The sequence below is a fragment of the Macrosteles quadrilineatus genome, unplaced genomic scaffold (assembly GCF_028750875.1).
Source record: "Macrosteles quadrilineatus isolate MER2022 unplaced genomic scaffold, UCM_ALF_1.0 Scaffold_2__2_contigs__length_208266976, whole genome shotgun sequence".
NCBI lineage: Eukaryota > Metazoa > Arthropoda > Insecta > Hemiptera > Cicadellidae > Macrosteles > Macrosteles quadrilineatus.
Genome location: NW_026542595.1, coordinates 182599080 through 182616090, shown reverse-complemented (window position 1 = coordinate 182616090; position 17011 = coordinate 182599080). Strand labels below are relative to the sequence as shown.

General features: G+C 34.0%; 2 protein-coding genes across 3 annotated transcripts in view; one reads left to right on the top strand and one right to left on the bottom strand.

Annotated features, from left to right (window-relative positions):
- The window catches only part of LOC128987626 (thrombospondin type-1 domain-containing protein 7A-like), a 268164-nt gene extending 263592 nt beyond the window's left edge, over positions 1 to 4572 (bottom strand). Inside the window, exon 1 of the mRNA XM_054408575.1 lies at positions 4506 to 4572. The gene's annotated coding sequence lies outside the window, so the exon portion shown is untranslated. The remainder of the gene's footprint in view (positions 1 to 4505) is intronic.
- A 7228-nt stretch (positions 4573 to 11800) lies between these two features.
- LOC128986509 (1-acyl-sn-glycerol-3-phosphate acyltransferase gamma-like) overlaps positions 11801 to 17011 on the top strand; it is a 114753-nt gene continuing 109542 nt past the window's right edge. For both annotated transcript variants that reach the window (XR_008490133.1, XM_054406913.1), the window contains exons 1-2: positions 11801 to 12008; positions 14595 to 14787. Coding sequence is in view for 1 of the 2 variants with exons in the window: in XM_054406913.1 (XP_054262888.1) it covers positions 14595 to 14787 (193 nt within the window). In the remaining variant the exon portion in view is untranslated. The remainder of the gene's footprint in view (positions 12009 to 14594; positions 14788 to 17011) is intronic.

Sequence of the window (17011 nt, the reverse complement as noted above, 5' to 3'; positions counted from 1 at the left end):
TAGCCATTTGTGTAAAAGCGCAAAATACGTCGTTGCCGCGGTTGCCGCTCGAATCCTAGTATCTTTAAGTGTTGCCAACTTATTTTCAAGCGTACATTGCTTCCCAAAACACACTGTCTTGTCTTGTTGGTTTGGAATACTGGAGTGCAACAAAGTAAAATGAGTGCGAAAAAGGTAAGTAAATGCAGCGATCAACTACTTTGCGTGCTATAATCAGTGCAAGAAAGCTTGCTTTGTCAGGTAACTGTAGGGAAAAGAATCACTAGACTATACATCATACCACACTGGGGTGTGAAAATAATGATGAACTGATAGAAATAAAATAATAGGATCCGGAATTAATTTATCTTATGTCTTCTCTCACATAATTTCTCTGAACTATGTTCAAAATTGACATTTGAAAAGCGTGTGATTATGATAAAAATATATAACTTAATACAGTATATTTTTTATTGTTTCGTAATATCCAAAGTAGGCTAATTAGATGTAGTGCAGGGTATGGACGTGTTAAATAAAAATGCATATATGCATAGTGTATAGCCATATACAATATAAAATTTATAGACGTAGAAATGTACAGACATTTAAAATGTATGAACGTGTTGTATGCACAGATATGTAAAGTATAATCCAACCAAAATATAGTTGCAAAGTAAATAGATTAGTTTTTAAATCCTTAAAAATAATTTACACATGCACAAATATAACACTCTAATCGATAATATTCACAAAGATTTACTTTAGTTTTCAAAATATAAATATGAAGAGTCATTTCATTTCAAATCAAAGGCCAGAGCCGTTTAATCTTTTGTTGAGTTCGCATCAAATGCTTTTCATTCCAGGAAGTTTGCTTTTCTCTATCCGTTTCCATTAAAATGCTTTTGAGCGCTAAAATCTTTTACGTTAAAAGTAACGAAATCGCAATTTCTTTATTAAACAGAAATCGTCTTAAGAGTTAACCGTTGCAGCTATCAAAAGGTTCTGAGTAATAACGAATAACGTCTTGAGTTCTAACGAATGTAGATGATATGCTTACTTGCATTTCATACTCCTTTGCAACTGCAAATTGAATAGACATCAATGATTTCCCAATGAGAGAAAATTAAGTTGCATAATATCTATAAAACGAAATTGTTAAAACAATGGCTTTACGATCGTCATATCTGTAATATTGCAAACAAGAGGTGTTGTGTAAAGCTTTATGTTTTTAGGGTAAAAATTGGAAAATTCAATTTTTACCATAAAACCCCCGTTCCCATAGTCCGATCAAGCTGGTTCGCGAACTCGTTCATATAAGTGTAGGCTTACGCCAAAGTTCATTAAAATCGGATAATTTTTCGAGTTGTGCTAACGGACACACACGCATATATATTAATTTTAACGGATGGTGTTTTTGGCCTCTGAAGACCTCAAAACGATTAAGTACCATGAGACCTACGGTAATAGCTTATTCTCTATATGGGAAATTCGCTAAGATGATGAATCCCCGTGACAGTCGTATCAAAATTATTCAACCTCTTGCCACTTAAATAGCTAAAACAAATTATCGGAATAACTTTTTAACATTGCCTCAAACACATTCTTAAATATTATACTGCAAAAAGAACATAGACACAACCAAAATAGGTAAAGTATTGAAGCAAATCACACCTTACGAAATAATTTCTCTCTTTCACACCCCCACGTATATACACCTATCGAGATAGACGAACACTATCTTAAAGAATACTTGATATGAGAAGAAAGATTAAAACCAAAAATAAGCTTATTGTAAAAAGGAAAACACACTGTGTATTCTCTAAAAAGCTATACACTTAGGTACCAAATAATTAAATGAAATTCCAAAATATTTTTTTTTACCTCTGAGGAGATGTGTATTTCCATTTTAGAGCATTTCTATTATTTTATTTTATTCGTAAAAGTAACTAAACTTTTTCAATTTCTCATGTTTGAATTATGTTTCCAGTAAATTACGTCTTGAGTAAATGGCAAATATTTGGAAGCCGGCCAAAGTTAAATTGGATACAGCTTAGAACTTCCTTTCCAGAAATGCCAGAGTGGCGGTTTAACTGTATTGTATATACTGTAGCTCTCTTCTCTCAAATTCGTATTATTATTACAAAAATACATTATTTTTATGAAAAAAACGCTATTTTTTACCTACAGAAAGATCTTGAGATTAGTAAATAGTAATAGATTTAATTACTCTAGAAAGAACTAACTTGAAAACAAAAATCATTCGTTGATGGGCGACTCATTCAAAAGATAGTACTATAGTGTATAAACCTAGGGGTTGGAGGTATTTGGTATTGACCAAGGCATTGGAAAATCAGCCTATGATTTATCATTAGGACTACAGAACAATTTGTTTTATAGCAAAAATATTTTTAGATGTACAGTATTCTATAAGGCTCATTTTTACCTAGCATCTAAATCAACGGATGGCAACACAACCAGACAAGAACGTTTGATCGTTTAAAATTAAACCTTTGTAGTTTGCAAACATTTGATAATTTAAATCGCGTTCAAAATATTGTAATAATGATTTACAGCAATATAAAACAAAACTTCTCACAATGTATTTTGTAAATTTCAGTTTTAGAAATTTGAATATTCAAACTCAAAAATTTGTATTCAATTAAATAATTTCAACGAAGTCCTGCTTTTGAACAGGCAAATCCGCTTACACTAATATTGTATTGGATTGAATTGAAGTCAACAACTTTAAGACTGTTTAAAATTAAGTGACGTTCAAAATTAGCCACGGACTAGCCAATTCAGCAGCTCAACTTGCTTGGTATTTAAAAAAATAACACTATTTTATTTAGGTCTAATGTGAACCAATAATATTTCATCATCAGACTAAACTTACAGTGATGACAGGATTGTTCATTTACATGAGGCATTGTATCAACGAATTTGCCCTACTTCGGTATAGATCAATTTTAAAATGAGATTATTTATAATTGTTAAGTACTCATACGATTAATGTCATTAAATGAATGCTTAAATCTATCTGAAATTTGTATGGTATTAAAACCTTATCTAAAACACGTCCGAGGTTGGTCTAGTGGTTTGGTGCAAGATTTTAAAACCCACCAATTCCCAATCGTGATTCTCTATGTCATAGCATAGTATAGTAACTGGATGGTTCTGACATACTCATAAGCAAATAAGGATTTTTTGAGCAATGTGAATTTGTCTGCATTGACGATTCGTCTAATTGATAAGCAAAAAAAAAAAATTTTAGACTACAGTTTCCAATAAAACCAATATTCAAAATGCCCTTCAAAATGGTGTAAATCTCATTCATACAAGTATATAGAGCAGTACGAAGAACCACAGTGATTCTTTTAGGTTGCCCAATTTAATTATCAATGTTAAAACATATCCCAGCCAACAGATTAACACTTAATAGCTTTTATCACATAATAAAGTCAGATATATCTCTTTATTTTGTCTTTGTATTGCCTAGTGCAGATTGGATACTGCTTCAATTGCAGTTATTGTTTATTTCCATTGTTATATGTTTATATATTTATTTTGTTTAAACAATTATATTGTGGCACATTCAGAAATAAATACACTGATCGTTACTCGAGGTAACGCCATAAATTAAAAATTTTACAACTCGTACCAATTTAAACTAATGTTTGTACACATAATTTTAAGTTTTTACACCATTAATATTGTACGAAGATTGTGAAGCAAAAGTGTATAGGTTAACTATATTTTATGTATTAGATTCCTGTATAGTGAATGGGGCTGGTTTGACATTTATTGATACCTACATATTTTTAAGGTAGCAAGTCTCTTTCGGCATGAAGCGTTTTCGATGTATTACACTCAAAATTAAAAATTGTACGGGGATGAACCGTGATGGCTTTCAGGGGTTTTCTACTTTTTGCAAAATGTTTTAATATTACGTCTGACACCCTTCAAAATTTGAAATATTAGATATCAACCAAGAAGGAACCCCCTTTATTGAATATATTTAATATTACTCATTCATTTCTAGCTATGCAGTGTGATTATCTGTTAGTAGGCCTAAGGTTTGAACTGTATATTTACACTTCCTTCGTATTCCATAACTCTGTCATACATATTTTGTAATGTACTGTTTTTATCTGTAAAACTGCATCCATAAATCATACTCATATGAATACTAAATTGAAAATCCTAATGTATCATGTTCTGTTGAACCGGGAGATGAGCCTAACTTACACAACCCCACTAACCCATATACAATTATCACACTATATTTGTCATGGTACAATCAATAATTTGTATAAATACAAACTGTAAATTCCACCTAACAACCTGTGATATCCCCATATAACAACATTACACTCATCTTATTCACCACTACCAAATACCATTGATGAGCCAAACAACCCCATTTGCAATCAGCCCTCTGACTCTCTTTGGACACAAACTATGGATGTTTTTCATCCCTTAGGTGTCTACGAGACTGCAAATGAGTAATAACCTAAAATATAACTTACCTATGAGATTTTTAGAGAATTTGTAATCCGGAAAGATCGCGGCGCAACCTGCGCGCACAAACTACAGAGCACAACTGAGTAAGGTAATCGATGCTAGGGTTGCTATGGAAACGCTGTGAAAAACGCGGGCATGTTCCATACGGGGACTGAAAACATCGGGCTATCCACACCCTCGCTACTAGACTTTCCGAAAACATGACTTCCGCGTGGACGGTATTAGCCGGACGTTGTTTTAAAAGTTGGAACCTCGATGTTTTCCTCGTTGTAGTTGTCTGACATTATTTTATGATATTTTCTAACCAAAATGATTTTTTATAGTAATTTTAAATAATATGAGTTATTATTTAAATCCATTTTATAAATAATATGAAATATGACAATGTGACTTTTAGGCGTTGTTTACGATGTAAACTATTTAAAAATGTATTACACAGTTTTTAAAAATTGATCAATTTGTGAAGCATTTAAGTCTTTAAACTAATGTTTTTGTTTTAAATTTTTAAACAAATGGAACTAAATATAATTAAAGTTTTTAATCATAAAATAAAATGTAAAATTCAATTAGTTATTTTTAATTTTGTCTATTTCAATCAAATCTCATTTTTAGCTAGCTGCACAATTGCGGCTCAAAATCAAATAGTGATAAGGCAAAGCAATTGGGATCAGATTTCACGCAAAGTAGGCATTCTAATACTTTTGAAATAGCCTAGATAAAACAGCTAATCTTTCTGTGAGTCTTAAATTTCAATAATATTAATAACAATTTCTTATATACTTGAGTAAAAAATAAAAAATGTAACCTTAATTTTTCGTTTAATTTACCTAAGTAGGAATTGTCTTAACAAATATTCATATTTGTATTTATATTACGTAAGAAACTTGCATGACTCGTAGAACGTTCGGTATACAGTTCTATAACCAGATATATGGAAAAATATGCTGTTGTCTGCATTAATAGGTGAAATTAATTTAAATTATTTTATTTATAAATCTTTGTGTGGTAATGGTAGTAAGCCGAATCGGTCAGTATATTTTGCTTTAAATTGAATCTAACTCACAAAGACATACAGAAACCATTCCTTTTTATACTAATATAATAGAATAGTAGTTTACGCAAGGATTGCGTTAAGTTAGTCTTTACGACACGAGTAGAAAATTTAAGGCACGAGTCTTGGCGAGTGCTTTAAAAACTTCTACGAGTGTCGTAAAGACTATTAACGCGAGTTGCGTACACTACTTTACCTACGACAGTTTTTTAATTACTAACAATCTGGTTTTTAATTACAAAAAATCACTACTCATTACTTCTTAAAGAGGTTATGTTTTCATTTATTGTCAGTGCCAATGAAAGGAAAGTGATGCAACGACTTATTGTATAATCAGCTCAGGGCCGGTTCTAGGACATTTTCAGAGTTAAGCGAACACCCGAATCAGCGCCACTTAGAATTCCCCCCCCCCAAACCCATGAACATAACTTAACCGTATTTGTGAATTTTTTCCCAATAATTTTGGGTATAATTTTTTTATAAGTTTAGGTAGAAGAATACTAACTAGCAATAAAAGGCTGTTAATTATTCGCAGAAATGTGATATTTATACACTTTTACTCATCATATAAACTATAGCAAAACCAAGGACACGACACACTAAAAAACAGGCCGTAATGTAATGCTCGTCAAGCATGACGTCACGATAGAAGACGGCAATGACGTAATGTTTGCCGTTTGTGATCAGCTGCTTGTTTTAATCTTTCCTTGGAAAATAAATAAATAAATACCTACGTCATTGCCGTATTCTATCGTGTCCGGATCGTGTCGGATCCGGCGTAGGGCTATGGGAGTATATGAGTCCTTTCACACTATGTCCGGCGCGCGCCGCGCGGCGAATTCGCCGCACGGCGCGCGAGTTACCGCCGGATGCACCTTGAGCCGGACGACAGCGCCGCGCGGCGTCCACGCCGGACGATTCGGTGAAGGTGCATTGGTTCTTATTGGAGCCTCCACACGGTGCGGCGCGCGCCGCACGGCTCAACCCCTACGCTGTCTCAATTTAGGCAAACTACCTGACCAAGAGGGTGCAACAGTTAATTAAGAAATTATATATCGAAAATAATATATGTTAAGTTATTACACAACATATATTTTTATGTTCATCCCATGAAAATCGGGCAACTTAAAGTATTAAAACAAAATTTTTCCTTTAATAACTAGAGGAGAATAATTAGTATTAAATTAATAATTTAGTAATTTTTACGCAATAAAACATTTTTTTAAACTTCTAGAATACAATATTTTCAGTTATGACGAATACTTATACTTAATACGTGAAGGCGATTTCTACGAAATATTACTCCTCCGTTAATAATGGACGGATTTCTACAAACGATGTGTCAAAATTAAGTATTTGTTGTGTTACACACCCCCTTTCACCAATTCCTGTAGTAAAAGTCCTCGGGCTTTGCCCCTCAGGCCATCAAAATCCCAATGTATATCTTATGAAGATAAGATTTTGTTAGGTAAACAGACAAATAATTTGTATTAATTACAGCTGTTCATAGTACACACATGATACACAAGAGTTTTCGTTTTCAGTTTCGATAGATGGAGTGGAGTGAGCGTTCGTTTTCAGAGTGAGTTCGTTTCCAGTTTCGATAACTGGAGTGGAGTGGTTGGTTACATTATCTTTGAGTTGACTCTCACACGTCAACGGAAATTGTGACAATTATTCGTAAAAAAACTCCTTTAATATTTTGCAATTGCTCAAATTCGAGCAATAGGTGTACTAGTTTATTATATTTAAAATTAGCCTATTCATTTTATTTGAACTTTTTAAGTGGAGTATTCATTTAAAAGCCACAACTGAACAGAAAATAATAAATATTTAGGAGTGCCGTACGGCGCGCGCCGCACGAAACCGTCTACTAGTGTGAAGACACACGCTTGTCCGGCGCAGCGCCGCGCGGCGGACGCCGTACGGCGCGCGCCGCTTCGTGTGAAAGAGGCGTGATTCGTGAAATGAAACCCATATGTGCCGCGCTGGCGCTGACGCTGCCGACTGCCGAGCGTCAGCTCAGTTCAAATCGAAACTGCAAATGGCATTGAGTCCTTGAGTTGTAGTGCTGTACAAATATACAAAATTTTCAAGTGCTGTGCTGTTCGTACAAACAGAATAAATGCCTTTATTGTGGTGCTTTGAATACTTGAACTCTGAGCAAAAATAAACAAAATTACGTTGTTCACGTAAAAAAATGTTCCGTTGGCGCCACGGCGCCACTTTTTCGTGGCGCCATATGCGGCCGCGTAGTTTGCGTATGGGTTAAACCAGCCCTGAATCAGCTGATTTCCTGTAATTACGTGTTTGTAAAACTTCGTTAAAAAATACGTTACCTTTTTCAGGGAATGTGTTCTGCTAGCAGCATTCTTACCATAAATACTGCATCAGGTACAATTAGGAAAATTTTGCATTTTATTTTTGACAACTGAATGATTATAGTGAAACAGTTAATTTACAGTTAGATCTCAGCATCGAATATTATAGAATATTATAAACAGTTTGTTCTCTCATTTCCATCTCGTCAACTTCACTTTCCATAACTGACATTATTAAATCAGTTTAATCTCCCTTCCTTTAACTTCCACAAACTTAGGTTAAGAATACGCGAGTATCAACAGGAACAAGTTGGATCAACAATTAAATTGGTCAACTGATCAGCTGATCAGCTGATTAGTTGACGTTCGAAGCATTACAATTTTAATGCTTTTCTCTCAATACTTGAACCTCATTGGTCCGTTACCTGTGTTGATATGAGAAAAACTATGCTGATATGAAATGAAACTATGCTGATATGAAAGTAAACAGCTGTTAAGTGAAACTTTTCAATTCTAAGAACTGAACTGAAATGGCTACTTTAAAAAACGGTCGTAGGTAAAAATATTTATATACATTTTAGTAAAGCAGAAATAGAATTGCTCTAATGGGCATATTACTTGTAAAGTTGCAGTCGTGCATGGAATACTTTAAAGTTTTTGGGTGCATAAAAGTTAACGACGCTGCAAGTTTGTTATTAAATTCCAAGATAACTTGAACATGTTCTTGGGAATATCACATTTGTTTCCAACTATTTGTTTGAATATCTGTATAAGTTTGCTTTACAGTGAGTGCTTTGGACAATTATTTGTTAAACGTAATGCATTCTCTGTCTAATTTTTTATACATACTCTACAAAAAATAGTTTTAAAATAAACAAGAGTCAGGGTAAATTCAATGCATTGCTTGAAAGGTGTGAATTGAAGATTGTGTGACACAGGATTTAAAATAAAAACCTATTAATTATATTGTTCTAAAAGTGTTGAAGCTAGTTTTAATTTTGTCAGTCTTCTTTTAATATATAGTTTTAGTTACACCACTATCGTATAAGTACTATGGTCAATGAAAATTAAGTATCGTATCACATATTGCATTCAATGAATATTTTTTGTCCCTTGATTTTATTTATGTAGACAAATTATTGGGTTTTATTTCTTTAGAACTTATATCTATAGACACCATAGTCTAATGTTCGCTTCGAAGTGAAATGTAGAAAGACACAAGCGTCATACACATCTGAATCCACTTCTGTTCTGAGTAATTTAAAAAGCTTAATATGAATGAAAAGATGGATTTCTTGAATGCATTCGATAACCCCAGATTTTAGTGAGAGGAGGGAAAATGTTTACGCACACAGGTAGCCAGCCTGTAGCATGAGACTTTTGAGTTGATCAGACTGCTCACTAAAAACTCCTCCGTTCTGTTGGAGTTGACGGACCTGGAATTATTTGCCACATAACTTCAAGCTCAGACAATAGATTAATAAAGTCAGAATATATTTCCTTCCTCCCCACCGGCAAAATTTTTACGGCGATGACTCCAAGCGACCACCAGGCAACGAGGTAAAGAATTATGAAATGAAATGAAAAATGTCTTTATTTAAGAGGCGAAGTTAGGACTAGCAAGTCCTCTCTACCACTTAACCTCTAAAACATAAATAAAACTATCCACTTTATAAATAAAATTAAATAATCCAAAGTACCATATTATAAACATGTTGAAATTAAATTTAAATCCAAAAAGTTCATTCACACAAGCCGCCAACAACCCGCCACATCAGCGCCAGAGACTCATTCATGCCTGCTGCTCAAAATCATAGATTTTATCTCTGCCCCAAACCTTGCACGGTTCTCTATGGATGTTATATGGTCAGGAAGAAAATTCCACATTCGAATCGCAGATACTAAGAAAGATTTATTAAAAACTGTTGACCGGTGAATTGGTGTAGATAAAAGAAGAGAGCCTCTACGAGTGGAACGGGTGCTGATGTCAGAAATGAAATGGTAGTTATCTGATAAATACTTAGGAATTTTATTGTTGATAATGGAGTGTAGAAGACGGAGGGTGTGAAATTCCCTAAGTTCATTTAGCCTCATCAATGAAAGCAGGTTAAAATAGGGAATGACATGGTCATATCGTCCAAACGTACCAAACGTACAGTACGTCCAGTACGCCGGTGTGAAAAGGCCAAATATGAATCTGATACAGGAATTCTGCGCTCGCTGAAGTCTGCAAGAAACCTCATTAGTAATGTCATTGACACCACATCACAGTACCTAGTTGAAATGAGTCAAGATGAGAGTTTTTACTAACATGATTTTCAAGTTCAGTGGAAGGTATTCTGCGAAACGTTTGATGGTGTGAATAGCCCCAAAAACCCTGTTACAAGTGGAATTTGCTTGGTCAGACCAATATTCAAATGTTTGTTCATTATGAGTCCTAAGTTTCTCACTTTGTCGCAGTAGGTAAGATCTTTTCCGTCAAAGCTCGTGGTGCACTGAGTAAGTTTATTTTAGTCATTAATCTGGGGTAGCCAACAATCATTGAGTTTTGTCAATGTTGAATTATCGTTGACACCAGACGGTGGGTTCAGACACTTTTCGGTAGGTAGATATCCTGAGTGCTGCCTGATGCTGCACATGGGCGAGCAGCATTAGCATCCTGTACCGCCTTTTTTAAGTGCCACACTTCTGCATTGTACAGGGGTACATACCGAACCGTAGACATCAACAGCCTTTTGCGACTAGACCGAGGATCTCCGACAAAAAAACCCCTGAGCAGCATTTTCCGCCTTAAGGAAGGCCTGTTAATTAAATAGCCGTCGTTAATGCCAAAATACACCACAGTCAGTCTATAATACAATTTGGTCTTATTATCTAAAAATTCTTGTAGGAATACTTTGTAGAAAGCCTTTACTTGTTAACCATTTCGGTATGATTAAATTTCTTATTACGTAAGAGCCTCACAACACAACCCTTGGCAGTTTATTAAAGAGCTGTGTGGTATAAACGGCTGTCGTATGGCGTTTAAGATGTCCATCAGGCCGAGTATAGGATTCTTCAACGGCACCAGGAGTGTAACAGTCATATCATCTGTGTGTCTTCCTGAATGTCGTAAGTAAAGGGATTGTTATAACAAAATAAACCAAACCGATTTAGCTATTACTAACAACCTCTGAGCACAAATCGTCAAATTACCCCTAAAATAAGATAATACCATTCTTTCGACACTAGCACTCCACGTCACCAACATAAAACACTCATAAAACAAGCCTCTGGATTGTCCTCGAAAGTTGATCCGTCCCCAACTGAATCCAGCCAAAGGCTAACCAACACAAGATAGTATCATAGATAAAACATACTCCCTTAGTAGATTTCTCATCCTAATGGAACAGCTGAAGACAATTTTATTGTTAGTTCTGTACGGTTTATGTTAGAGGTCGTGTTTTGTTTACAATTTGTTTCCCGTTAATACAGTCATTTAAAACCTCGTTTAACCAAATAATACGATCTAATCATAAACAATAAATTGTCCCCTAGTTATTTAACCAAACAGTAAAGCACAAATCAAGAAATTAACCCTAAAATAATAGAAACTAAATTTCGTCTAGTGTCGCGCCCAGTGTGGCGTACATGAACTAGACATGAAAAACGAGCTTCAAAATTTACAATGGGATGAGAAGTCTACTTGTGTTGGTTAGTCTATGATAGTATTTATATATTTATCTATAGTTTAATCTTAACCTATGATCAAACTGTTCTTAAGCTGCAAAATATTACTTTTACTCTATGGCGAAATTTCTTACACTGTCGCTAGATATAAAATCACGTTGCAGCTTTTTCTACGGGCCTTATAAAATCGTCTGTCTCAGAATTGAATTGTGAATTCTGGTCTGAAATTCTGTTGAGTCTGTAGTGGTGCTGTTGCTTATCTTTGTTGTTTTTTTTTCATCTAGAATAAAATAACTACTTACTACCTTTAGGGGTTCATTCAGTCAGTATAAAGTTTTAAGTGCGCAGTAATGAAATGAAATTACAATAACAGTTTTAGATGATCCACTATGTGATTTGTTAGTCTGATTATCTATTTGAAAGGATAAAAATAGCCTACGTCTTTACTTTCTCTGAATCACGCATAGGTAAGCACAAATTCCACATATCATCCCCAAGTTTAAAGCTATTTTTAGATTAGGCATACATTTAGGTCAAATTGTCCTTTGTGCTTAGTGAAAGAATATATAGTGACAATTACTGTTTGGCTCATTATCATTCTCGCCGAAATTAATAGGCCTAGGCCCTAACTTAGATGCAAGTTGAGGGTTTGTCTAAGTTACCCCCTACTGAAACTTTGAATTTTGGGTTATGCTACAGTTCCACAAATAACCTTATCAGATAAAAGGATCATTTGGGGTGTACAGTTTCTTAACTGAGCTATGCTAATACCGATTGAAACTATCGATTTGATTAACTTAGTAAACCTTCATTCGATTTTTTCACAATCAGCAAGATTGGTTACCTATGTTAACTTATGACAGTTTAATTTTATAATTGAAATAAGTTAGTAAGAATATTAAAACGATTATCATACTAAACGATATTTTCAATTTGATGGTTCCATTCGTTAAATAAGTTAGCATCTGCCCAGTTAAAAAACTGTACCCTTTAATTTGATTTAAATAACTTAATTTTCTGTTCTGTGACTTTTGAATTAGAGTGCCAACCTCTTTTCCGGTGCGCGGTGACATTAAGCTTAGATTAGCATCCTTAGTTAATGATAATGACGAACAAGGCACAACATTTAACTTAGGCCTACCTTAAGCCTACAAATTTACTTCATTCCTAAATTTTTAACAACTTTCACAACAAGAATCAAGAATTAGTATATGACTGTACCGGTATAAATGTTCATATAAGTTATTGCTCTCACATTCACAAAAACACTCTTATTGTCTCCCACGATTGCAGACACATCAATACCAATCATTTGTATCAATAGGTATCAAAATGGAGCTGTTCGTAGAAATGTAAAATAAATTAGGATAAAACTGAAATAGGCCTTAAATAAATAGGCTAAATAAAACATACCGGTACATATCGATGATAATCTTCTGTGATCACAAAGATTTCCATGGTCATCTTCCACTTTAGATTGTGGCTCTTACTTCTTAACATTTAAGTTAGTACACGAGGACTGAGAAGAGAACAACATTAATAAATAGAAGATCGGCCATAGGTTGTCGGTGATAATTTAGGCTAATTCCAAAGTTCCCAGTTCCATTTAAAGTACAAATACAACAAATTTATTCATGGTGATCGAAATCTTTGTTTCACTTGGCAGTTAGCGGGACTTTGGTGTAGGCCTACTTCACTAAGTTTTAAGCAGGCTATATGCTATTTCCAAATAAGAAACGTTAATTTTCTTGTCTTACAGCCTATTAAAAGTTAGATTTTCGGCTGACCTGTAGGCCTATACAGTAAGTAAAATTAACATTTTTTTTATAGGGGACTGGTAATTTCAGTTAATTTTCCAAATTAATGTTCTTCATGGATATTGATGACTAAAGGGTGACTATTTTACTTATTTAGGTAGCCTACAGTATGTACACTCTCGATTTTCCGAGCCCCGGTTGCACGAGCCTTCAGGTTGTCCGGTCGCTTAAGGCCTAAATAACTTTTATATTGTTTATTTCCGGTCGGAAAACAATAATAGGCTAATGTTTAAAAATTAGGAATTTTTCTGTTTAAAGTAAAAAATAGCAAGTATAATTTGCGATTTCTTAAAATTAATACCGTACCGTACTTTTATACTTAAGCATGTTTGAGCAGCTACAGTATTGTTTTTTTAATGACACTCCTTGATTTAGCCTAAATACATGTTCCATGAAATACCAATTATTGATCATTTAATATTCACAATGCATTGTTATTAAAACATAAACTAAACAAATCTTATGACTTCTTAATGTGGTAATGTAACCCCCTAACATCAAAATCTAAGAGACCTCCGTGTTACAGTATCCGAGATTCTCTGTACAACCGAGGTAGTCTCAGTCCCACCAACCTCGGTTGGTATATATCTGCTGAAAACCTTTACACAGGCGCTCATAAACTGCGGCGAGGTCTGGGCGGAGCCCCGGCACGCTAACTGAATCAGCGATTGCTTGAAATATCTCAGTAAGACGAAACACAAAAGAGCAGTGGTGATTGTTCTGCGTTACCCCGAAAGTGGACGTAGTTCACTAATACACCCAAAGGTAGCAGCACTGCCTGGATCAATAATCAGAGTCTTTGTAATATGGCTTGAATAGAGAAAATCCCCGAAAACGGGACAAAAGCATTGCCAGACGGGATTTTACGGGAATGTTTAGTACCATATCTACACCAAAATAAAGCTCGCATACTACGCTACAGGCTGGCAACAATTATAATGTTCCCCGGCAATGGCTGAGCAGTTGTTGGCATTGGTGAAGGACGTGATTTCCTGCCCCGCACCAGTGGCGCCGGTACCGCAGGGCGAGAATTCCCGCCCCTCGCACTGAACGTGTTAATAGGGAGTGTAGGCCTACTGTAGTCATTTTAATTCTTATTACTATGACTCCATTACCAGTTAGTCTTTACCTTCTTGTTATAATGTGGCATTTGTAAAAATAATAAGCAACTGTGGCACTACAATCTTCCTTTTTTATATAGGCTATACTACATAGGCCTATTCTTCTTTGTTTCAGATGGGCACCATGAACAACATTCTGATGTATATAAAAAAGTCTCCAATCTCTCATCTTTTAATGATTATAGTATTTTTTGTGTCTGGACTTCTGATCAATTTTGTCCAAGTCTTCCTTTACTATGGTTTATATAATTTCAGCAAACATTGGTATCGTAAAATAAACTGGTACCTGTCATACTCATTGTATTCTCGTAAGTAGAAATACCATACAATTTTATGTTTTCATTTTAGCTTAGTGTTAGCAGGTAACATTTAAATCAAATTACATTAAGTAATTGTTTGCCCTAATTAAAATAATTTTTATTGGCTAATTGAGATACCTGGCTCATATATTTAGGAAAATCCTCACCCATAACACAGTCCCCTACAGTAGAGCTGCCCAAAATTTTAACAGGTTTCTATAGGTGTCGTCAGAACATGGAGTTTTATCCAAATACTCATACAGTCAATTTTCTTCAGCCCCAGAAGATTAGATCGACGTAGGTCTTTTATACCGGTATTTTGAATGGTTTTATTGTTTTTTTTTAATGATTGCCCACATAAATGCATTTTTAAATATCAATGGAATATATTTTCCTATATAGCCTATAATCCGATGGGCTATCAGGCTAATTAACAGTTGTGTAAGGAATATGTCAGCCTTAGTCACTTACAAGACTACAAGATCGCGCCACTCACCCTACACTCACGTCCATTCATACTTGGCTTAAAATACCTACTTTGTATGGTCGCCATTTCATTGAAGAGTATTAAAAAAGTATATATTCTAAAAAACACACCCCTCCCTATCGAATCTAGTTAGCGTACATAGTCAAATAGCCAATCGGTATTTTTTTTTTTATATTTACAGTCAAATGGCTGATGTTTAAGAGGAAAATAGTCAAGTGTGACTTTGCATTTTACTATTTTCTTTTTGCTTAATAAACTAGCTAATTAAGTTCCTGTTTAGGTTAAGTTACAAAGATAACATATTTCTTTAATTTTTTTTTATCTCAGTAGGTAGTATTAAAAGATTTTATTTATAAACATTCCACATTCATTTTGCACTTCTGTGCCCAAGACTGATTTTTAACTGAGAATAAAAAGAGGCTAAGGGAAATTTGATTTGGTTAATAGAAGTAGCCTGAAGGGACTAAACAACTAATTTATTTTATAAATGACTAACTTAGTTGCTTTACCCTGCTCGCAATAGGATGAGCTTTTTGGATAAGACTAACATGAGTTTTTTTTTACTTTCAAAAACATAACTTTTTGCTGTAAAATATGGTCTTTAGTGTAAGTTGTAAATTGTTGTACGCCATATGCCTGACGATGTCATACCAATAAACACTCATGTTTGTGTCAATTTCATGAGTGACAGGTGTGAATTTGTCAATTAATTAAGTCTGACAGCAGATTGATCGATCTAGCATTTTATATAAGTTGATCTTGTTTCACTATCCAAAATTTAGTATAATAGGGGCCTACTTTCTTATTTATTTCTTAAATAAGTTAAATGACTAAATAGTCCCATAAATTGATAAAACTTATATTTACAGTAGGGCCTATTGGCCTGGAATTATTATTATAGCCTATTGCTACTAATATTGGATCACAATAGGTTTGTGAGTTTTTCCCATCTGTGAGCTGAACTATTTATTATATTTACCCAAGGACTCTAGAAAAATCAATATAGTAGGCCTACTTGTAACCTTTTCATCATATTTTATATTTAAAAGCCAAAAAGAGCTTGTTAACTGCTCAATACTGTATCTGAATGCCAAAATTAAAGGTCATAAAACTAATGTATTTAGACAAAGAACTGTTAACAAACTTATCGGGTTTCAGAATTCAACGCATGGTAGATAATACTATCATAAGATATCGAGTGGTGACCTATATATCTATAGTTTTCGTTAGTTCTACGAAACAAATCATTCCCTAAACTGACTTAATATAAAATTATGTTACAGACCTCAAAACATAGGTTTATTTTTATTATGCTTTGTTTGTGTACAAACTGTAAAAAGAGTTTTGGAATTTGCTTCAACTCATAAACGATTATAAACATTTAAAAATTATAGAATTGTGCAGTTTCAAAAGCCAGAAAATCTTGTCATAATTAACAGATTAACACTACCATCAATTTTATTCTGCTTACATAATCCAAATTTTTTTTAAGATTTATGTAACTACATTTATTTAACACCATATTGATTTCATTTAAAACCTTTCCATTCAAAAATTGAAAGTCTTGTAAATGGTAATGAAAAAAAAAACTTTGATAAAATGTCAGATATATCAAGTAAAAATAGAATTTTCTTTAAATAAGCTATTTATTTTTAATTATTTGTTTCTATTATCTGTCAGCATATCTTAAATTTATGTTAGTATTTGAAACGTTTAAATATTTGGCTGGTTTCCCAGGTTTGCTAG